Source organism: Mustela lutreola, chromosome 14 (genome assembly GCF_030435805.1).
Source record: "Mustela lutreola isolate mMusLut2 chromosome 14, mMusLut2.pri, whole genome shotgun sequence".
NCBI lineage: Eukaryota > Metazoa > Chordata > Mammalia > Carnivora > Mustelidae > Mustela > Mustela lutreola.
In genome coordinates this window covers 12,217,822-12,241,546 of record NC_081303.1, presented here as the reverse complement: position 1 = coordinate 12,241,546, position 23,725 = coordinate 12,217,822, and the positions used below count along the sequence as shown (strand labels likewise).

Genomic DNA, 23,725 nt, shown 5'->3' with positions numbered 1-23,725 from the left:
TGCTCATGAATAGAGTTAACCCGAAGGAACAGATGTACCACACGCAGCTGTGTGCTCTATATATGATTACACAAAGGCCCACAGTCTAAGAATTGTAAGTACTTCGTAGACACAGAGCAATGAATCACAATATGGTACTTTAATCCAGTTCGTACTCACACTTGGGGGAGGACTTATTAAAATTACACTGAGAAGTACATTCATGATCGACACCACAGATGGGTGACAGATTTTCAGAGCTCAAATCTGCCCTCCAAGTCCAATTCTGGCATCACCACCGCGGCGCCCACCCGGACCGGGAGCCCTCGCCGCGCGCACACCTCCTCTGCTGCATCCTTTCCTCCTCCGGGACCCTGAAGGAGAAGCGCCGCTTGTTGTTGATGTTTCTAACCATCTGCTTCCGACTGTTGTCCGACGTTTCCGGAACCACCAGTTCATCCCCTTCTGTGAGAAAAAACACCAAGAATGGCAATGCTCTTTAAGGTGTGAAAATGCTTCTCATCTGTTCATCTCTAAGACGGTACACATTCAGTTGTGCAACCTATGCAATTCTCATTTTTACATGTGGTGTGTTGATACAGCAAATAATCATTTAAACCAAGATATATGTAAACAGGTATACACAAAAGTTAAATATTGCTTACTAAGTACAGTTTCACTTTGATTCGTTTATAAACACAAAATGGCACAATTTTAGTGGAAGACAAGAAAAACGCAGTTGCCTGGGGGTCCTGCCGCTCTCCAGGCCCCCGCCCCGCCCCCGACTGCAATCTCTCTGCACTGTCTTTTCTTGCCTTCCAGACACTGGTTCAAAAGCTCCTCCGTGAAGCTATGTGGTGTCAGGTGTAATGGGTAAATTATTCTTGTAAAGGACAACTAAAAGTATTTTGATATGATGAAACACTTCCTTTGTAAGACCCACTCTGTCAGATGCAGACTAAGGACAAAAGCTCCAGCTCCCACCAGCTTCCTTTGCTAAAGGTGAGACTCTTGCTATTTCTACTCTTCCCATCTTTGGGAGGAGACGATCCTTATTCATATGCATCCGGTTTCAATTTTAATACCTAGAAGTAAACAAAACCATCCGCCAAGGACTCCGCAGACCTGCTGAAATATGTGAACACACTCTAGGAATAAAATAGACAGCTGTATTCACACAACATGATGGATGCCATTCTCTAAATAAGGAACAGGAGAAAAGCCAATCTTCAGAATTTTTAACAGCCACAAAGCTGAAGTGAGAAAAAGGGAGACAGGCGGGAGCCTGCAAGGCAAGCCAGGGCAGTTGATAAGCGGAAAAGCAATGTTCTTCTTGGATCGGAATAATGTAGCTTCACCAGCTAGCTTTCTTCACTCCAGCTGAAACACAGTTTTAGAATTTGAGACTCATGAGGGCGGAGCAGGTCTGGGTGAGTTATGGTGGAGTGGGCAATGGGGGAGGCCCAGAAGGCTGCAGTAACACTTTGAGCCCCTGAGAGACAGAGCAATACAGAGAAAAAGAAAGGGCCTTGGGGAATGGGGTCCGCTCCTTTTCCCAAGGACAAGACACCTATGCTGAAATTCTGTCCGGTCCTCCCTCGCTAGGCTCTGCCTCCACCGCCAGCTCAGAGCAGAAGGATGAGAGCGTGGGGAATGCAAGCGGAAAGAGGCTTCATCCTGCAGGCACGACCTGGGACATGGACATACTGCATGATCATCACAGCCACACACAGTGAGAAGTGGGTGTAGCTGATCCTCTGCCAGTATTTGGACTTCCTCTAAGAGACGGACACAAAACGAAGTACAGGCCCTTGGCGGTGAGAGGCCTTAGGCTCCAGTGTCATTAGATTCATGGTGGATCCACCACTGAGTGGGAATCATTTCTAAATTCCGACTCTCCCTTTGGAAGACCTCTCTTACAGCCAGCAGTCTGTCAACCCAGAAACCTCCAGAGCGCTAAGACATCAGAGCGCCTCCAGATGCCGGACATCAGATGGGAAGGCCAGCAGCGACTGTGGACACCATCCTTGTCCTCTCCAGACCTCCCATCCTGGGGATCCCACTCCCTGCTCCCGATTCTGGTGCTCCTGGGACCCTCCTCTCTGCCCTCCCTGCCCGTGCTGACACGAACACTTCTGAAGTTCGGAGCCCTATGCATCAGCGGAAGATGTTTGCCTAAAGTCCCCAGTCAGAGCTCTGGATGAGACCTCACAAGGTCAGTGCCACAAACCTGGGTTGGGTTTTATAATATCAATAATATAGAAGACAACTACAGCTATCCTTACGCCACTTAATTCAGTCCCCCACAGAAAAATAACAAGGTAGATAAGAAACCAGTATTTTGTGTAGACAGCTATGCAAGATTAAACAGAATGCCTTTTTAGGCAGACATTTGTCTTAATAGACTGAGGAGAGTATGACAGTGGCCAAGATCACAGACTTTGGAGTAAGATAAACCCAAATTTAAATCTGGTTTCTGCCACTTATTATCTTCAGGCAGTCAGCTTCGAACATTTCCACTGAAGCTAACCATTAGAGTATATTTTCTTTTAAAATCGTTTTTTTTTTTTTTTTAAAGATTTCATTTATTTATTTCACAGAGATCACAAGTCAGACAGAGATCACAAGTAGGCAGAGAGGCAGGCAGAGAGAGAGGGGGAAGCAGGCTCCCCGCTGAGCAGAGAGCCTGATGCGGGGCTCGATCCCAGGACCCTGAGATCATGACCGGAGCTGAAGGCAGAGGCTTAACCCACTGAGCCACCCAGGTGCCCCTAGAGTATATTTTCTTACCTGCCATCTTATTTTTGAAATATATTAATCTAATTGTCTCCAACCCTAAAAGGTTTAATGATCCTTCACTGTTTAAGGGTCGAACCTAAAATAATAAAAAAATAAAATTAGTACTTCAATAAAACTTTCAAATGAAATCATAAAACTTCTGGCCTATTTAGAAAGCACATACTATCGAGAACTTCCATCTATCATTCCTCTTCAAAATACAGCTCCCTCAGAAAATCAACAAAAAATTAACATTAATTCTGATGGGAAATAGGTATAAAATTATCTAATTTGAAATAGAAAGTTATAATGACTACATTTTAAAGGAAGAATATTCTGGGGGGAAAATAGCAGAAATGCATTTAAATCTTAATTAAATCCATTAGTGACTAAATCTTTATACTAAGAAGATATCATTGTAGCTACTTTAGGAATGGGATTAGAATTATATTAGATATATATGATACATAATATGTATTAGAATTATATGTCCATATATGACAGAGTATCAGAGTGTAACTTATCACTGGGGATAGGGAGGCTGTCAGTTAATGGTGACAGAGCAACTGCTCACGTACACAGAACAGATTAATAGAGCCCCTACCTCACACCACACATCAAACACCAACTCTGCAGGGAGTAAGGACATAAATGTAACAGTCACATCTTTCAAACTTTTGGAATAAAGGTCCTACTTTAAGACCTTGAGTTACAAAAGTTTCCTAACAGAAAAAAGATAAGCTTAAAGGATAAGAATGCTACATATCCCGACATGAAAATTTCTAACAATAACCCCTGAAACTAGTAATAAATACACTATATATGTTAACTAACTTAAATTTAAATAATCTAAAAAAAGATTTATAACAGTGTTTTCAGAAAAATAATATAATTTATTGTTACTAAAGTAAATGTTGAACAAAATACTTAATCAAAATGGATAGGTCACAAATGAAGATTTAACCCACATTTACTAACTCAATATTTGTAATATATAAAGAATTTCAATAAATTAATTAAAAAAAGAAGCCAAACAAAAATAAGCAAAAAGCATAGCTAGGGTTTCACAGAAAAAGAAATAAGAATGAATAAACATAGAAAGATTAGGGACATGCAAATTAAGGCTTCGGTGAGATAGCATTTTACAACCACTGATAATGGTTCTAAGACTATGAATTCTGAGAATGGCAAGGTCAGAGAAGATGTGGATCTACGAGAAATCTTCTGTCCTGCCAGGGGGAATATGAATCAGTACAACGACTCTGGAAAATAATGACACTATCTTATAAAGTTGAAACCCTGCCTTCTTTGCCTTCAGGATTCAAGCCTGCATCCCCTTACGTGAAAAGCAGTTATAAGAAAGAGTGACAGCATTCTCCCTCAGAATTCCTGAGGTAGAGGGTGACACTGGCATTTTAGGCTGGGGGTAGATTCTGGTCACTCGTTAGGACAATATTCCTATTGATCCAGTGAAACTAAATGGATAAAAAGAGTATGGTATTGAAAAAGCTTGACCTTGGTTCCTAGTGTTTCTCCTCTTAGCTAAATCCTGAATTACCGACTGCCCGAAAATGCTCAAAGAGTGAAAAACAGCTAACTAGTCACGTTAGTGTTTCACTACACTCAGTAGTGCACTTAGCCCATATTTTCATGTGAAATTACCTTTTTGAGTGGGAGAGTCTGAATCCACTCCATGGAGTTCACATCGAAGACATCAACTGCGTTTTCACTATACACGGAGAGATATGGCGCGTTGTAACCTGCGAGAAGGGAAGGCGGAACAGTGGCTAATTACTTCTAACTCGTAAACCCCAAACATTCTGAAAGATCTACACGAAATAACGTAGAGCGGAATCCCACCCAAACCCTACTGTTCATGTAGTAGTGCATCAAAACACTTCTGAGTAGAAGTCAGTCATAAATGAGCAGCTCACATGCTGTGGGTCGGGTCAGACGGTCCCTTTAATACAGAAGGATTCTGCTCACACAGATGGCAGCATATCGCCTTCTCCAATCAATGAGTTCTATCAAGGGATGCCATTACGATTTTTTATAAGATTTGATTCCTAAACCAGTTAAGCTACTGACAGCGCAATGACTTATAAAGCAATCTTTAGGTGAGACCTGTCATCGCATTTATGAACGTAGGATCACAGGATCACGCACCTGACACAGGTATATGAGTGGGGCGATTGCTCAAAAGTGCTTACTAGAAGAATGAACAGCGACAGATGGTGACACAAGCAAGGAGAGATGAGATGATTAACTTAAGTTGATATCCTGTATTACATCCACGGTCGAGCTGTTCATAAGAGCCAGAGATCCTGATTCTGACTCCATATTAGAAGTAATACTTCAAATTATTACCTAACCAGGTTACCAAACAGCCTTTATTCCACATATGACACCACAGATAGGAATATGTATTTTAGAAGACACAAAACTTTAAGAATAATTAGGTCTGGGTGGGTAGATCACAAATACTTTTCTTTCTTTTTTTAAATTTAGATTTTCTAACTCTTCAGTAATAAGCATGTATGGCCTTCCTAACTTTTCTTCACTGAATATTTACACTTAACTATATCCTGCCCATCACTCCTCCTACCTGGTTCCAGTGGAAGAGATTTCACACCTCCGGCCCCAAATCCTTCCCCGGGGTTCTGAATTCCATCCTCTCTGGCCTCCTGTATTTACTGCACAGGCAACCTCTCCCTAGTTCCCCAGTTCAGCATTTGAGCATGTTCAAGTATCTTCCACTAAAAACAAAGCATGTGGACTCAGATACTCCTCCCATGAGCCTGTCCAGAGCTCCGTACTTCTGCTACAGAGAACTGAGAATTCACTGCAACTTTGCACTTGTCATGAATCTTTCCTGGTTCCCACTCTGCGTCAGCAGGGGAAACGGCCTCCCGGGCTGGGTGCTCTATCTGTCTGCTGCGATGGCCATGAGTATCTGATAATTTACTAATGTCTTAGTATTTCTCGAAAGAGAGCAACAGGCAATCTCAAGTCTCTATCTATTTAGCTAAAAATAAAAAACAGAGAAACACTTCTTACAGATGCTGCGTTATACCTTTACATAACCAATTAAATAATTCACTTAGTAACAACTTCTTCAATGCAAGTGTCATTAGCTATTAAAGCTCACAAGCGCTGTATTTTGGGGAACCATGAAGATAACTGTTAAGAGTTACTTCAAAATACAACACGGGTTGAAAATCCACCTAAGAAAAATATGCCATCGAAAGATTAGCTTCAACTAGGTACAAGGTAATGTCGAGCCTGTCGGCCGAGGTCAAAGTACAGAGAGTCACTTTAAATCAACAACCTAACTGACACTTCGGCAAAACCTTAAGGGTGACTTTAAAAAACAATCTGTTATTAATAGTGAATATATTTATGAATATGAATATGACATAGAGGAAAAGAAAAGGGACAAAAAGGTGAACCAGCCAAAATAAGAGAATCTTACAACAAGAGGAAGGATTTGCTGGCCACATCAACTCTTGCTGTCTGGATCTCCGGCCCTGGCAGTCGGTATATATCCCGATGCTGTTAAAACACAGCAGATACTCTTTACTGGAGATCTCGACAGCGCAGATGGCATCCATCGGCTGATGTGCAATAAATGAGAGTGTGTGGTCATTTGAATGGAGCATACTGTACGGACTTCCATCCCCGTTCAAGGGGTATCTGAGGAATCCCGACTGGAACCCCACGCAGAGCTGTTCACTGAAGATCGCCATCCACTGCACGTTATATGGGACTTGAATTTCCTTAAATTTTCTGTGACGGGTCTTGCTCTGAAAGAGTTCATAACAGAGGACCTGCCTTTTCATAGCCACGCACAGACACGTGAGAGCTCCATGGCACACTTTGCCAGAAGTTATGGACTGACACCCTTTAGTTTCTGCCAGCTTATAAAAATCAGTCTCTCGTCCGTCAAAAGCTGACGTGGGAAAAAGTCGCACGTGACGATTTCGTCCTGAGATCACAGCAACGAGCTGATCATTTGGAATGAGTTCAATCTGATGTATCTTCTTATTGTCACCAACTCTAATAATTTCTATGCAAAGAAATGATAATGCAGAATAATGTTTTATTTGTTAATCATATCCCAATTACAGTCAAAACAATATATCAACTTACAATAGAGACACAGATACATCCAGAAGAATGAGCTCTGAATCAGTGTGGAGAAAGAGGAAGGTATAATTATACCCATTATAAGGTAACTGCACATGCCTAAAGTGAGGTGTTAAATTCAGCACCATTGGGGCACCTGGGTGGCTCAGTGGGTTAAGCCTCTGCCTTTGGCTCAGGTCATGATCTCAGGGTCCTGGGATCGAGTCCCACATCGGGCTCTCTGCTCAGTGGAGAGCCTGCTTCCTCCTCTCTCTCTCTCTCTGCCTGCCTCTCTGCCTACTTGTGATCTCTCTCTGTCGAATGGATGAATAAAATCTTTAATAAATAAATAAATAAATAAATAAATAAATAAATAAATTCAGCACCATGATTTCTGGCAACCAAGGCAAAGGGTCCCTGTGTGATAAAGCAGGCCACATTTGTAGGAAAAAACCTTTTACTGGCACTAAATTCTCAGGAACTTTACCATGGTGCTCCGATTTTAAAAACTCAGTAAGGCATATTGCACTAAAGGTATTTCTTTCTCTCTCTTTCTCTTTTTTTTTTTTTTTTTAGAGAGAGAGTGAGCACACACATGTGTGTGCACAAGCAGTGAGGAGGGGCTGAGAGAGAGAATCTCAAGCAGGCTCCATGAGCATGGACCTCGAAGGATCCCCAAGGATCCGGAGATCATGACCTGAGCTGAAGCCAAGAGTTGGGGGTTGAAGAACTATGCCCCCAGGCACCCCTGAAGGTACCTCTATGGGTAACAAACAGACGCAGTTTAAATGCAGTGTTTTCCCAAGATCTCACTTGATCTGAAGATAGGACACTAGCAAACTAGTTCTTTTTTATTTCACTCAGTATTTTACTTCTCCCTGAGAAAAAAAATCTGTGTATTAAGTGTGGGGGAAAAACACCCCCAACATGAACACATTTTAAAGACTGCTACCTCTTCAAGCACTAACAAAGCAAGAACAAATCAGGCTGTATCTTTCACAGCCATCTCTAGGCATGCCACCTGAGTCTTTGCAGGAGAGCTGATAAATAAATGAGAAAAGAAACACAACACATACGTGCAAGTTTAAGAACTCAGGAGAATTGAAGAATTTTAAAGGATATCTTTTGATTCATAAACACATCAAATTAGGTGTGGAAAATTTCAATTACAGAATACAGAAAAGCAAATCCTATTCTTTTTAGTATTTAGAATCTAGAGTCCAGAATTGTCCAACAGTATCTGGTTGGACATTACTCTGCATTAATTAACTTTCTCTTACCATCTTTGGTCACGTGAACAACAAACAACCCTTCTTCATTGCCCAGAGCTATCCTTTCATGATCTATGGAAGACATGAATACGAAACACTGTTAATAGGTAAAACTATGTAGAACTAATAGAACAAAAAAGATAATAAAGAAATTTGTGCAAAAACTGAAATAAGTAACTTAAAAATTGCAATAACAATTTGTACTGTAAAATCTCCTTTCAGATGACAGTGGTAAATGTTACCTCAGGTCTTTTTTTAGCGGAATAATTATTAGTATATCCATACTTAGAAAAAGTAGTAAATGTTTATTCAATAAAGGGTGAAAAAAAATTAAAAACCTAGTTTGTCAGCACCCTGGGCCTAGTTTTGTTTCTTGTTTTGGGAGGGAAAAATTGTGGAAGGCATAACCCTACTAATTAGATTTTCCTTATTTATTAGCAAGTAACAGAAGAGTTGGATAGGTATATAAGAAGACAAAAATTTAAACCTCCAGACACGTAAACTGCCATTTTTTGAGGGCATTTGACACCATGTGTCACGTATCTTGCCTTCCAGAAGCTTCCCCATCACTTCTTGGAGGTAAGTGGAACCCTATCTTTATCTTTTTTCTTACGCTTTAAGAAGTTAAACAATTTGTTCTAAGTCACACAGCAGAAAATAGATTGTTATAGGTTAATCTTCAGCACTGCGGCTTTTTCAAAAGAAAATGCACTTGGGAAGTGTACTGATTCCCCTTTACCGAAAACACGTTCTCAGCGGCCTCGCTCACTCAGCAGACCCTTCCTGCACACCCGGGGCAGCACACAGGGCCCACTGGACACTGGGGTTTCCTAGCTGTAAGCCAGCTCTGCTCACACGGTAGGTTAGTGGGCAACTACAGTAACACAGTCAATGGGCAAGTCCGTACCTATGATGGCAGCCGCCTGGGTTGTTTTAATGAGGGGCAGAGTGCTGTCATAAGCCTCCTTGGGAACATAGACTGAGCGGTCTCTGAATTTGTTTTTCTTCAAAATCTTGTGCAGCTCGCTGAGCACGCCTACCCACTTGTTCCTCTCGCTCTCACTCTCTGCGAGCATCAGGACCGAACACCTGCTGTCGGACGCCGAGAGCTGCGAAGCCGTGACCTAGGACAGTTCAATCAGCCTGTGTTAGAAACAGACCCTGCACTAGCTGCCGATGCTGGCGGACCAGGCTCTGGCCAACAAAATGCGCATTCGTCAGGTGACACCTTTACAGGAGCTCAGCGCTCCTCGCTCCTCATCGGGAGAGTAACTAGTCTTCGCCTCAGAATTCAGGACAAAGCAAAGGTAGCAGATACCGGTACTATCCGGCTAGCTAGCTAGATCCCATTTTAAATGTTAGTAACCATTTTTAAATTTTCTTTGCTATCAAGTGCCAGGATGCCATCACTGAGAAATGCCTGATCCATACTCACACATTACTGTGGCTGACACTAACTGAGCGCTATCTGAGCAGTGATCTGAGCATGTTGCGAAGTACGAGTTGGGTATTGCTATTAGATCCTGATTTTACATACGAAAATACTCTGGCGTAGACTCATGGTGTCCAAGCATGTCCTACCAAGTGGGGCTCATTGGTCCGTGCTCAGAAGCATTACATTAAACCAACTGTCAACTTGCTTTAAAAAGTCAGCAATAACATTCTGTTACTTCATAATATAACTCACATTATTTGAGAGAAGATCAGATCATCTGAGTTGGCATTTACATGAAAATTTATCACTATACAAATAGTATAACTTACAATCAGAACAGACTTAAACTTTACGTATATGGATCTCCCCCTCTTAAAAGGGCTTTAAGCAGCAGTGACCATAAAGTCCCACTATGTGAATCAGCTCCAGGCAAGTGGGCCTCTTCAGGCTCCATTGGTGATTTTCCAGATACAAGATTCATAGATAAACACTTAGCATATGAGCATAACATTAGGGCGTTGGTTTTTTGTTTTTTTTTTTAACCTCTATTGTCTTAATTCACCAATTCAAGACTGCCCTGTGGCAAGACAGATGGCCTCCAAAGATGTCTACTAACAATTCTTCCTCCCGAACTCTACTCATCAAGCTCTGGAGTCCATTTCCCCTCCCCTTACATCCAGGCTGGCCCCGGGACCAGGTCTGACCAACAGGATGCACAGGAGGTGCGCCTGATTTGGCCTGATCCTTAAACGAAAGGTCTGGTAGCTTCTTCTGTTTTCTTGCAGACCAGCCCCATAGAAGTCAGCCAGATGACTGAATGAGAGGTCACATGCAGAACATTCAGAGAGAGCGTGGAGATTGCCTGGCTCCCAGACAGCAGCAAGGCCCCAGCTACAGGAGCAAGGTCATTTCAGATATTCTAGCCTCAAATGAGCCGAATGTAGCCACAGGAGTGACCCTAGTTGACCCCACTCAAACTGGATAGCTGATCCAGAGAATGGTAAAAAATAAGTCATTACTGGTTTCAGCTACTAAGTTTTGGAGTAGTTGTTACAAAGCAATAGAAATAAAATATTAATTTTTAAAATGAGGTTTTAAAAAGAAACCTCTTCTTCAAAAACTTGAGAAACCTCACACTTATTCAACTTATATTTTTTTGGAAAGTGAAATGTGGCTCGAAAGTAACACCCAAGATGAATCCTATTTTAGAAGCCAAATATTCATGCTTTCTATAGGTGTTTGACTAATGAAGTATTTACTGAGCACTGACTGACTGTACAGCCCAGTATTGGATGGTATAAGACACATTAAGGAATGCAGGATTTAGTAATTCCTAGTAAGCTTATGACCTATATGGAGAGACAAAATACATATTCAGTAAGAGCACATAATTCAGTGATCAAATTACAGCACACACACTCACTCTGAATATACAGGGTATGTCTTTTCGACTTGCATGAATAACATCAGAAGCCAAGACTGAACTCACAGAAAATTCTTCATCCCTGAAGGAAAAATGAAACATTAGAAGTCAGTGTACGTGTTGTGTTTAGGGTGTACCTTCAAATAACACACATGGGACAATCCTCAAAACTTGATTGCACAAAACATCCAAACTGAATTAAGAAAAATTAATTTTCCTGCCATTGTAATGGATGGGGCCAAGAATAATCTCTCAGGAGTAACTGAGCAGCGGCCGTTACACAACGGCTGGCGATGACTGCTGGCTCCTGTCACAAGGCCAGCACCATAGATGCAGACAAGGGATCTGAACCCTCCAGAACAACACACCCTCTTGCCTCCTGCAGCCCAGCTCATGGGCCTACAATGTAGCGTAGCTGACATTTCACTATTCTGTCAGCACCTGAAACAGAACCCCTCCACAATAATTTACTCCTTGTGACTTCCTAAGTCTTAGTGGCATCAGTCTCTTGGTCTGGGACACTTGATGTCTTAGTCTTGTCTTTGCTGCTTCTGTCTTTCTACAGCGAGACCCTGGGCAGGCTCTGTCGGACTTTCATTGCTAATGTTTCCTGCAACAACCTCCCCGCATTCCGCATCTGTGGGGAAGAGGCCGTGTCTGAGGTGCCGTATGAAATGCCATCGTGTGCCATGGCTGGACACTCCTGCTCTGAGCGTGGGAGGAAGAGCTGGAGGGAGGCCCGGGTGGGAGTCATCAGCACAGAGGTAGCAGCTGAAGCTCTGGGGGCTCCTGAGGTCCCCCAGGGGAGTGCAGGAGTTACAAGCACAGGTAAATCAGAACGCCCTATGGGGCGGGGAAGAGCCTGCAGAGTGAGACCAGAAATATTCCAGAGATGCACTCATTCCGATGTTTCCCGACTCACGATGTCCTCTAAGAGCCTATCTGATGTTGGAATTTGTACTCCCCTTCCTCATGTTGGAATTAGGATCCACACCTTCAGGTAACAGTGAAACACCACACATTAGGCCCCGTTAGGCGAGCCATCTCATGCTGGTCTTTTGGATTCAGACTTTGCTCCTTTACCCTGAGCCCAGGCCCCAACTCACTTGACACACACCAACCTGTCGTATAATGACACCTTGCCTCCTGGTTTTAATGACATCACTCTGGCAATATTAGTACATTAGATTATTAATATGAGATTAGATTTAAATAAAAGTATGGCAATGTAACTGGATGAAAAACTAGACACTTTTTTATTCCCATGTCACAAATGTACAAATATTTTCACTTTCGAAAGCTCACCTCATGTCAATCACCTGACTGACCACGACACTGGGCTGAGAGGCTTTTCCTTCAGCAACATCGTACAGGAAGAGTTTAAAGTCGCAAACCACAGCCAGTGCTCTCTGCCACCCTTTCTTCACTCCAGCCGGTTTCGGGATCTTCAGGGAAACAGAAACAACTCACACTGAAATGTCAGTCACACCCTCTTTGTTACCTCCATAGCTGATGGAAACCTAAAGACAACGTACACGCGTCCCAGCTGCCGCTCTGGGGGCGTCAAGCAGAGATGGAACGCACAGACCACCGATGACGTGAGAAACTGTAAGAACACATTCTCCAAATACTGTATAGCTTTTTATTCTACAAAGTTTTTACGTTTCGCTAGTAATTCATTAAAATAGCATTCATGGATTTCTTTCTTGGTAGCGTCAAAGTCACATTTGGGAGTACGATGAAATGCAGCTTACACGTTAAATGCTATTTGGGATTACAAGTAAGAGAACAGCCTGATAGGATCTCACACTTCAGAAGCATACAACCACCTCCCCAGGAAGACCAGGTGCCAAAGACTCCTTTACAGAGATTTGAACACTTGGTCGTTACAAGATAAGGGCAGTACTGAAAACTATAAGAGATTTTGGAATTTATTTCCAAGCAAAGTACAGGTTTTTGTTTTCAAATCACTCTGGATGAATCAGATTATTAGGTGAATTTTATTTGCCTAATTTTCTGTATTATTTGTGAGGTGCCTGAACTTTATTTTCACTCATTAATTAACCTTAAAAGATTAATCTAACCCAACCTAATCATACTTACCCTGACATGACCTTCGTATGCTGTTCCTATGCCCTTCTGTGGATCTATCCCCAGAGGACCCTTTGTTTGCTCAGGCGGGACTGGACAAGCAGTTGGAGCTTTGTTCACACAAGTTATATGACATGAGAATCCACACACTTTGGAAGGGGGGGGAAAAACAATGTTCAATAAAAATTCACTTCTACAAAAAGACAATTCACTGAGCGCTCATTACATTCAAGGGACTATGTTAGATGAATGCTTATCTGCGGCTTTGTTTTAAAGAAACTGTTTTGTCATTTGGGAAGCTGATTCATTTGCTTACTAATAAGAATTTCAATGGAAATTGTAAAGATTTTTATTATTGTAATATTATTATTCTGTATTAACATTAGTAATCAAGAGCAGCAAATACATAGGAAAAAAAAAGTCTAATCTTGTGCATACAACAGTTGATTTTAACTTGGCATCCCAAAAAGTAGTTTCTAGAGTTCTCTCTAATGCTTCTTCTCACTGCAACTTGGTATCTTCCCTGAGAGTTTCTCTTGCCAGGGTGACTAATGGACATGAAATTACCTGACATCTTTGCAATACCTGGCAAACCTTACAATCCTTCTTATTGAAAATGAAACTGTTCCATGATTAAAGACATACAAATTAAGGATAAACTTTAGGAGTTGTTAGTTTCACTACTGATACTTCAGCTATGACCAAGATCATAACAATGGTTAACCTCATTGACTGCATTTAATTTTTCTAACAATCTAAGAGAGATACAGTTACTATTTATATATGACTTGCCCTGGGTCACAGGACTCATGAGTGGCATTGCTGGAATTCAAACCCTAGCATTTGAGGTCAGAGCCCAACCCACCAGCCACCAACCACGCTGCCATGATACTTCTACCCGATACGCACATGATGAACTTGAGACCGTAAGAAACAGGATAAACAAAAATAAATATCTAAGTTTTACCAAGACCTGGCTGGGGGACAAAATATGTAGGGCACCAGGGTGGCTCAGTCAGTTAAGCCTCCAACTCCTGATTTCAGCTCAGGTCATGATCTCAGGGTCGTGGGACTGAATCCCATAATGGACTCTGCAGTCAGGGTGGAATCCGCTAGAGAGTCCCTATTCCTCTGCCCCTCCCCCTACCCACTCTCTTTCCATAAAATAAATAAAATCTTTAAAAAAAAGTTAAAATATTTAAGCTTGTTGGAAGGGGCTGTAGACTAAGAATATTCATTTCAACACTTCCTACTCTAAGGGCTGGTCCTGGAGAATATTTGGGAAAGATTAAGAGAGGAGTTGAAGGGATACCATCCCGGGAATGTATGCACACAGGAAAATGTACCATACACCCACTGATGGGCATTATGAAACCACCAGAGGGCCAAGACGAAGTGGTACTGTCAAAGCTACCGTAAGACATCTTGCTCACAAGTAAAGTGTCTAACAAGTTATAAACTGTTTTACTAATAGGCAAAAATCTCACCTACAAATAGCAGTGGAAGCAACAAAATAATTGTCCTATACAAGATCTAATTTCAATCCATCAGGAAGAAGTGAAAATGACAGTAATCTTTGGAAGCTGTAACCACATTACCAGAATATTTATGGAATCCTAGGCAGAGTCTACTGTGGCCCCACAGTGTATAGGGTAGGGTTCTAAGGCTTTGCAGGAAAGACAGGCACAATTTCATGACATGGGACTCTAGAAGGGGGTTTGGGGAGACCTCAAAAACCCCACCACGTAACTGCAAATGATTCTGAGCATAAGAAATGATAAGGACCCTAAAAGCCAGGTAGCTAGCTATCCAGGGTTCTTTCTGATACATTTAAAATGACATGTATTTTTATTTTATTTTTTTTTAAAGATTTATTTATTTTAGAGACACTGAGTGCTAGGGGAGGGGCAGAGGGAGAGAGAGAGAGAGAATCTCTAGCAGACTCTCCACTGAGTGTGGAGTTTGCTGCAAGGCTTGATCCCAGGACCCTGAGATCATGACCTGAGCCAAAAACCAAGAGTCAGATACTTAACCAACTGAGCCATCAAGGCACCCCTAAAAAATGACATTTGTAAGTACTGGCTAGATCCCAAATGGGACAAAGCTTAAAATATTGCACAAATTCTCTCCTTTGGTTTCCATCACACCTTCCTGGTCAATAACACAGGCCGTTCCTTTTTCAGATTACTTTACTGTCTTTACCTTTTACCTTCCCTGAGCTGTTTCTTAAGGCTCTGTCTTCACACCTGCACTCTTTCCACTCTGCGTGTTTCCAGGAAAACGTCATTCCCATTCATCACTTTGTATGCTCAGAACTTTCAAATCTACTTTTCAACCCAAGAGCATTGCTTTGGCTCTAAACCCATGCATCTACAAGACCAGTTGAGATGATGCAATCTGGATCTTTTGCTTTGACTGTGAGAGCTCATCAAACATAGAATGCACTGCATTAAGATGCCATTAACACCCCCTTACTTCAAAGTATTCAAAGTGATCAAATACAGACTAACTACAAGCACATTCTACAAGGGGAACACCTGCTTCTGATGTGGCCTGATGATCTTCCCCTCAAAGTCCCTTCCAACCCTAAGGGCTAAGAAATGGAAACTAATATTAGAATTTGAACTAGCAACTATTTTACCTTTCTCATAAGATATATTAGTAAATGGTACACAAGGCATTGTTATAGTGATAAATTTCATTTGATTAGAAAAAGTATATTCCCAAATAAGGTACTGAAAATAAATATACTATAAATAAAATAAATAAACTATTCCCAAATAGTGCATCCCATTATAATTATTTAAGTCATTTACATTTCAGAAGTCTTAGGAAAAATAAAGTGGTGCCCAGAAAAATATACTTCATTTTCTGTTCAAATGACCCCTGATCTCCCATCTCTCAGAATGTAAGCTCCAAGAGGGCAGGCTCTCAGTCTTTTCTCCCATCCACGACTACACTGCAGTGTCTAGAAGTATAGGACAGGAATTCCACGAATTCTCGATGGATGAATCAATGAGTCAACAAGTGGTAAGGAAAATCCAATGATACAAATACTAGGAATAAAGTATCTTTTTGAGGCAAAGTGGCAGACAGTTAAAAATTTCTGGAAAGGGGGCGCCTGGGTGGCTCAGTGGGTTAAGCCACTGCCTTCGGCTCAGGTCATGATCTCAGGGTCCTGGGATCGAGCCCCACATCAGGCTCTTTGCTCAGCGGGGAGCTTGCTTCTTCCTCTCTCTCTGCCTGCCTCTCTGCCTGCTTGTGATCTCTGTCAAATAAATAAATAAAATCTTCAAAAAAAAAAAAATTTCTGGAAAGATACCAAACTGCCTACTTTTGAAGAATGATTTCTCGTATTAGAGAAATTAAGCAAGGTGGAAGTTAAATGAACAGATTCAAGGATAACTTTTATGTCTTCTATCACTCAGCTTAATGCTTTCCCAGAACCATAAATTCACCCAAATAACGCAACAAAGATGAACGAGCCACAACAGCAAAGTCTCCCCTGGAAAATGTTTCTAGGGGCCAGCTGGTTTCTCCCCTGTTCAACATGCAGCAAGGTGCCTGCTTTATAATCTGTACTCCTGTAACCAGAAAGAGCAGAGCCAGCAGACACTTACGTACTGTTTAAGGGGAATAAAGCTACGTGATTACAGTTTAGGGAACCAACACCAGGATTCTAACATCACACTCTTGCTATTTTGTTCTTACCTTCACAGGAACAGCCCTGTCTTATCAAACCCACCATCAGAGAGGTGCACTGGTGACATCTGGTAGGGGTAGTGAAAGATTTGACAAAAAACTGATGGGTCTTGCGCTGTAAAACAAAGGGATAAAAAACATACACAGATTATTAAAAACATCAATTAGTTAAAGGATTTCTGTACTGTAAATCTCCGGGCCCCACTCGAGCTACCAGGATGTTTTCTAAACAGAAGTCGAATGAATTATTTTCATTTCTCACAACTTTCCGTAAGTTATGCTCTTTGCATATTTTTATTAGGCGATATAGAGCTAGGTTATGCTAAAAATAATATAAGAAGTGACAAGGTAATTAATTGCTCTTGAACGCCATTAGAAAAGTTATGAACTGTAGCTTTTTAATTTTGCTCACAGATTTTGATTCAGGATATTTACAAATTCTTCAAATTATTCTTCACCAAAGAGTTAAGTGAAATGTTACATATTTATATCTTTACGAATACAGAAATTTAATATGCTTTTATACCTTCTTAGGAAGAACAAAGAGTAACTGAAAATTCTTGCCCCTGCTATAAAGCAAGTATTTTATTCTATGGGACCAAGAACAAAGAACATGTTTAATGAATCTGTTTCCTCATTGGATGCAGGTGGTATTACCCTTCAGTAGATAAACACACACGCGCATTATTCTAGAGACAGACAGCAGCCTGAAACTTCTTGTTGAGAACCCACTAAAGTTCTCCGAGCCTTATCTATCCAATCTGGTGCTAAGTCCATGTAGACTGCAGCTCTCCAGAACATACTCTCCTCTCCAAATTAGCCCTTAGAACGCTTTAATAATAAATGAATTGTAATAACCATCCTTTCACTGTGCTGTGTGAGCCTAACGACAAAATACTTAACTTCTCTGTGTCTTACTTTCCTCATTCTATAAAATCGGATCAATAACAGTTATCTGGATGGATATGTGAACATAAAGTGTTTCGAACAGTGCTGGAAGAGAGTGAGCATTCAGAACATAGTTACTTACTTTTGAAAACCAATTTGGCTAATAATTTATTTTATATGTGTGACTGATTTAAACTAGTAAGATCACTATTCTATTCCAATAATATGTGAATTCTCAAGACATACTGTTTGAAGTAGTAGTTATTTTAGTTGAGACTAACTTATATTAAAAACCCAAAGGGAATAATCAGAGTCACCTGGGTGGCTCAGTCAGTTGAGTGACTCTTGATTTTGGCTCAGCTCATAATGTCAAGGTCATGAGATGGAGGCCCACATCAGGCTCTGCACTCAGGGTGGAGTCTGCTTGAGATTCTCTTCCCCTCCCTTTACACCTCCCTAAACTTGTTTCTCTCTAAAATAAATAAAGAAAATCTTAAAAAAACAAACATACAAACAAAACCTAAAGAGTCCTGGCACCTGGGTGGCTCAGATGGTTATGTATGTGCCTTCGGCTCAGGTCATGATCCTGGGATTGACCCCCATGGCGCTCTCTGCTCAGTGGGGAGTCTGCTCCCCCCTCTCCTCCTCCCCGCGTTCATGCTTTCTCTCTCTCTCTCTCAAATACACAAAATCTTACAAAAAAAAAAAAAGCCAAAGTAAAGGGGCCATTCAAAGCTTTAAAATTTAAGTTAAAATGAAATTCTGGGGGTGCCTGGGTGGCTCACACATTAAGTGTCTGCTTTCGGCTCAGGTCATGGTCCAGGGTCCCAGGATCAATACCCGCGTTGGGCTCCCTTCTTGGCGGGAAGCCTACTTCTCCCTCTGCCTCTCCCCCAGCTTGTGTTCCCTCTCTCGTACTCTCTCTCTGTCAAATAAATAAATAAAATCTTAAAACAACAAGAACAACAACAAAATTCGGGACACTTGTGTGGCTCAGTCGGTTAAGCATTTGCTTTTGGCTCGGGTCGTGATCTCAAGGTCCTGGGATTGAGTCCTGCATTGGGCTCCTTGCTCAGCAAGGAGTCTGCTTCTCCTTCTATTACCTCCCTCTCTCTGACAAATAAAAATGAAAATCTTTAAAAATATATATAAAATTTTTTTAAAAAAATTCTACTCTTCTCAAATGGGATGTGTGATTTAAATGCCACAAAAGCTTCAAAGCAGCACCAGGATCTGACTCTACCGCATCTAGAACACAGACCGCCCGCAGACCAACTGTAAAATTGCTCCTGGGTAGCCTGACCCCTGACCAACGAGGGGACACTGTGCCAGTGTTCCATGTGCATCATCTCATTTAATGGAGATAATATCCCTGTAAAGACAGGTAATATTACCTCATGCAGGTAAAGGAAATGAGACTCGGTTACTCATGGATACATAGTTAATGGTAGAATTAAAATTCAAGCCTACATCTGTCTGATTCTGTTTGATCATTTAAAAACATGCAGAATATGTTCCTTAAGAAACCTGAAAACTACACGAGACACGGTTAGGCCAAGACTAGGGGCTTCCATGTCTGTAATAAAAACACAAGTACCCGGTTTGCTAATATCATATAAAATATTGCTCAGTATTTTTCCTGTATACCAAGGTTTACTCTTATTTTTTTGCTCTTTGAGGAAGTATCCAGAGTAAAATTTTTAGCATTTTTTTCAATTGCTCAAAATTATGGCAAAAGGCAAAGTTAGTCTACTGATTGCTCTGGAAGCTTTTATCACAACAAGAGAACTGATCAACGGCTTAAGAGAGGCAACTTCCTTCTTTCTTCTAAGGGATTACAGAGAGGTCTGGAGTATCAGTAATAACAACTATGGCCACATCAAACCTTAACAGCAATTCTCGACAATACCCATGCAATTGCTGACAAAACACATTACACACTGCCCTCCCCTCCAAGAGATCTACTCAGGATGTCATAATTTTAACCGAGTATGCTGGGAAACAAAAATGCTTTCTTGAGCACTATTCAACTAACCAGCCAATCAACTGGTAGGTGCTGATTAAAGTGTGGGATCATGTTTCACTGATCTCAATGGACAGTATAAAACAACGTAATTAAAGATAATGATTCTGATGGCACTGACCTCTAGGCATTACACCGTAGGATTTTGTATTTATTTGGTTTTGGTGGAGTAGAGAGGAGCAGTAACAGAGAGATACACGGATCCACTCCTAGGGTCCAGATTACTTGCCTTTCGATCTTTCTAAGACCCCCTTCTGCCTCCTGGTCAGTATTTAAACTCTAATACTTATCCAAAGGGTAGTTTGAAGAGGAGAAAAAGAAGGAAAAAAATCTAGGGAAGGGGGCATTAAACCTAAAGCATGGACCCAGGTTAGAGTTTTTAGATTATGTGATCATTTGGAGTAAACTGAGAATTAACTATAAACTCGATATTCAAAAAGATGGACAGAAGAGTGCCGGGTGGCTCAGTCGGTTAAGCGTCTGCCTTCAGTTCAGTTTGTGATCCTGGAGTCCTGGGACTAAGTCCCACACTGGGCTCCCTGCTTGGTGGGGAGTCTGCTTCTGCCTCTCCCTGTACTCCTCCCTGACTAGCACTCATGCCCTCTCTCACTCACTGTCAGATAAATAAATAAAATCTTTTTTTTTTTTTTTTAAAAGGTGGACAGGGGCCACCTGGGTGGCTCAGTGGATTAAGCCACTGCCTTCAGCTCAGGTCATGATCTAAGGGTCCTGGGATTGAGCCCCACATCTGCCTCAGCATCCCCGCTGAGCAGAGAGCCTGCTTCTCCGTCTCTCTCTGCCTGACTCTTTGCCTACTTGTGATCGCTCTCTGTCAAATAAATAAAATCTTAAAAAAAAAAAAAGGTGGACAGAAAGAAGGGCTCTCTTCTATTCCTTCTATTCCAATTTTGTCTGTGTTGTGTACTTCAAGCTATCACTGGAGAAGGTAAAAGGTCTTTGACAGAAGCTGGGACAACACAGTAGAACCAATTATGATCCCTGGTAAAAGCTTAACCCTCACTGTTGATCATGAGAATTTTATCACTGATAAATGACAAGTGTTTACCTCATACAAACCCCATGAAGGCCCGTGATGTGACAAGCACTGGGTGTTATACACAACTGATGAATTACTGAAATCTACATTTGCAACTAATGATGTATTATATGTTTGCTGATTGAATTTAAATAAAAAAAGGATAAAAATAAAATTTTAAAAAGGTTTTCCCCTTTTTAAGCACTTCTAATTATTTTGTTGTAATTATAGACTCACTCCTTCATCTTTTAAAAAACATGAAGTAAATTTCATTTTGGGAGGAGGAGCCTTGGGTGCACAAAACCGAGTTAACCTTTAGTGCGCGAAATGTCATCACAGAGCTTGGTAGAGGTCCCGTTCTGATTTTATTTTGCCTTATTGCTTTTTCCACCCCTCCCTGATGATTCACTCCCCACCCTTCCCCACAAGATCTGACACCCAGTCTAACAGGATTTACACCTGTGTGTGAAGCTGCCTGCTTCTTCATGTCTTTGATGTTACTTTACTTAGTTTTTGACAATCTGGTGAGTATAAAGTGATAATTTTTAAATTATTCACTTTTTACTAATGAAGTTGGACATTTCTTCATATGCTTATTAACCATTAGATTTCCTTTTTTGGGAATTATTTATTCATATCATCTGCCAGTTTTTCAACTGCATTTCTGATTTTTCCATATAGAGGTGTAGGAGTTTCTTACATATTCTAGAAATTAATCCCTTGTTGGTGTTAAATATTGCAAATATCTTTCACCAGGAGTCACCGCCTGTTAGCCCCCATTAACAAAGCTTTTGCTGCACAAGCATCTTTAATTGTGATGTAATAGCAACCACCAATATTTTCACCTTATGCTCATGATCTGAGATTTTTTTTTAAATATTTATTTATTTGACAGAGAGAGATATCACAAGTAGGCAGAGAGGCAGGCAGAGAGAGGAAGGGAAGCAGGCTCCCTGCTGAGCAGAGAGCCTGATGCGGGGCTTGATCCCAGGACCCTGAGACCATGACCATGAGCCAAAGGCAGAGGCTTTAACTCACTCAGCCACCTAGGTGCCCCATGATCTGAGATCTTACATTCATTGCCTAACCACAAAGAATTTCCCTATGTACGTTTTTAGTTTTTCGAATCATACTAATACCCATACACGGTTTACACAGTAAAACAGTATCACAATGCTTATAATAAAAACTGAAGCACCCCTCTGCTCCAAGTCCTCTTTCGTAGAGGCAATTTCTTTTAACTTTTGCAGCTGTTTGCCTCCTTCTGTATCTGAGGGGTAGAGGTGAGGTGGGTGAGGGAGGTAAGCCCATCCTGCTTTTTTTTGATTTGAGGTATTATATTGACTTCCTATTATGGAAGAGGAGGACTGAGCACTGTTAAATCAGCCACTCCCTTCATGTCCTCAATATTTTCAAAGCACAGTCTTGGGTTAAACTTTGCACTTAGCATTCAAGTTATTAGGAACTTGGAATTAGAATTCAGTGAGTCGAGAAGTACATTATGGTTCCATCTTTCTTGCATAATCTTTTGATATTTCTGAAACCAATGATGCCGTCCCTCTTTTAAACTTAATTTTCTAGGTCTCTTTCATTAATTAGCCCTAGATTCTCTAAAAGAATGGCAAAATCTCCTTGAATCTATTTACCACGTGGTCAAACAGTGAGGAAAGAAGCCTTCAAGACTCCTCCATCCAGTGTTTATCTAATCTGAAGACACTGTCCTGGAGCCCTCGGCTTCCCTATTCCCGACTCAGCTGCAGGCTTCAGTCTGTCAACAGATCTGTATGTGATTCTCTCTCCAATGGACTCTATGCCTATTTCTCCATCTCCTCCTGTGTTTTGGTGGAACTCATTTCTTAGTAGTTTACTTAGAAAGCAGAGCATAGGTGATAACACTTTTAGAAGATCTCCAATTTCTGAAAATGCTATTATTTCCCCCTAAACTGATTAAACATTTGACAGGGAATCAAAAATCTGTCTCGCAATCACTTTACCTTCCAATTGTCCTTTCCATTTTGCTATTAAGTATAATGTCATTTTGATCCCTAGTCATTTGAATGTGACATATTTTTGTTTGTATCTCTTCCTTTTGCTGGAGGATTTCCTGAAATGTCTTCTGATCGTTGGGAATTTGCTTACATTTATGTGTAAGTCAGTAAAAAAGCTGACTGGAAGGTTTATTTATATTGTGCGTGTGCATGGGTGCACGCGCTTGCACACGCCATCAATGCACACTCACCCATCTCACTAGGTTCTCAGCTGCCATTATCCCTAAGTCTTTTCTGGGTCATTCAATTTCTTCAAAAACTCCACTGAAATCTTCCCAGGATGGGAGGTAAAGAGGGAGATGATAAAGCCAACAGCCAACATTCTGGGAGCTAAGCAGAAGAAAGGGGTTTGGAGCCTCACCTTCAGCTTTCGGACGTCTGTAAGATCTCCCTACTCCTAGTTCAACACCTCCCCTCTCTCACCAACCTCTGCACCTGGTGTCCTTCAATCTGTGGTCTGTGGTTCAGTTGTTCCACAAAATGAACATACTGCTGAGTTGGGGGTAAGCTGTCTGGTTCCGAGAGCTACAAAAACAGTGTTTTATATGGACTTTGAACCAATTCCCCAACTCATTCTAGACTCCCTTTTTCACTCCTGCTCCTCGAGGTGTCGGGTGCCTTATTATTCTGCTCGATCTGAAGCCTGTCCTCTATGTACCCCTCAGGAAGGGCTTGTGGGGACAATAATTCTTGACTTTTTGTGCATTCTTAATACTTCTCTATGGCTTTTATTTTGGAAGGATGCTTTATTTCCTTAAAAATCCTAAAATTCTTAAAGATCTTTGACATCTCAAACTCATCAAATTGTTTAAACTATGTGCATTTTTTTGAATATCAATTATATCTCAATAAAGTTGTCAAGAAGTCAGAAAGGGAGAAACACCCTCGGACTCACACTTTTCTAGGGCATTTAAAAAGTTACCGAG

General features: G+C 41.2%; 1 protein-coding gene across 16 annotated transcripts in view; it reads right to left on the bottom strand.

Annotated features, from left to right (window-relative positions):
* The window catches only part of CDC42BPA (CDC42 binding protein kinase alpha), a 336,405-nt gene that overhangs the window by 16,108 nt on the left and 296,572 nt on the right, over positions 1–23,725 (bottom strand). For all 16 annotated transcript variants that reach the window (XM_059145519.1, XM_059145527.1, XM_059145524.1 and 13 more), the window contains 10 exons: positions 16,814–16,919; positions 13,115–13,251; positions 12,317–12,456; positions 11,012–11,093; positions 9,061–9,277; positions 8,163–8,225; positions 6,230–6,823; positions 4,420–4,517; positions 2,770–2,854; positions 321–444 (listed from right to left, as the gene is read on the bottom strand). In XM_059145519.1, coding sequence (XP_059001502.1) covers positions 321–444; positions 2,770–2,854; positions 4,420–4,517; positions 6,230–6,823; positions 8,163–8,225; positions 9,061–9,277; positions 11,012–11,093; positions 12,317–12,456; positions 13,115–13,251; positions 16,814–16,919 — 1,646 coding nt within the window. The remainder of the gene's footprint in view (positions 1–320; positions 445–2,769; positions 2,855–4,419; positions 4,518–6,229; positions 6,824–8,162; positions 8,226–9,060; positions 9,278–11,011; positions 11,094–12,316; positions 12,457–13,114; positions 13,252–16,813; positions 16,920–23,725) is intronic.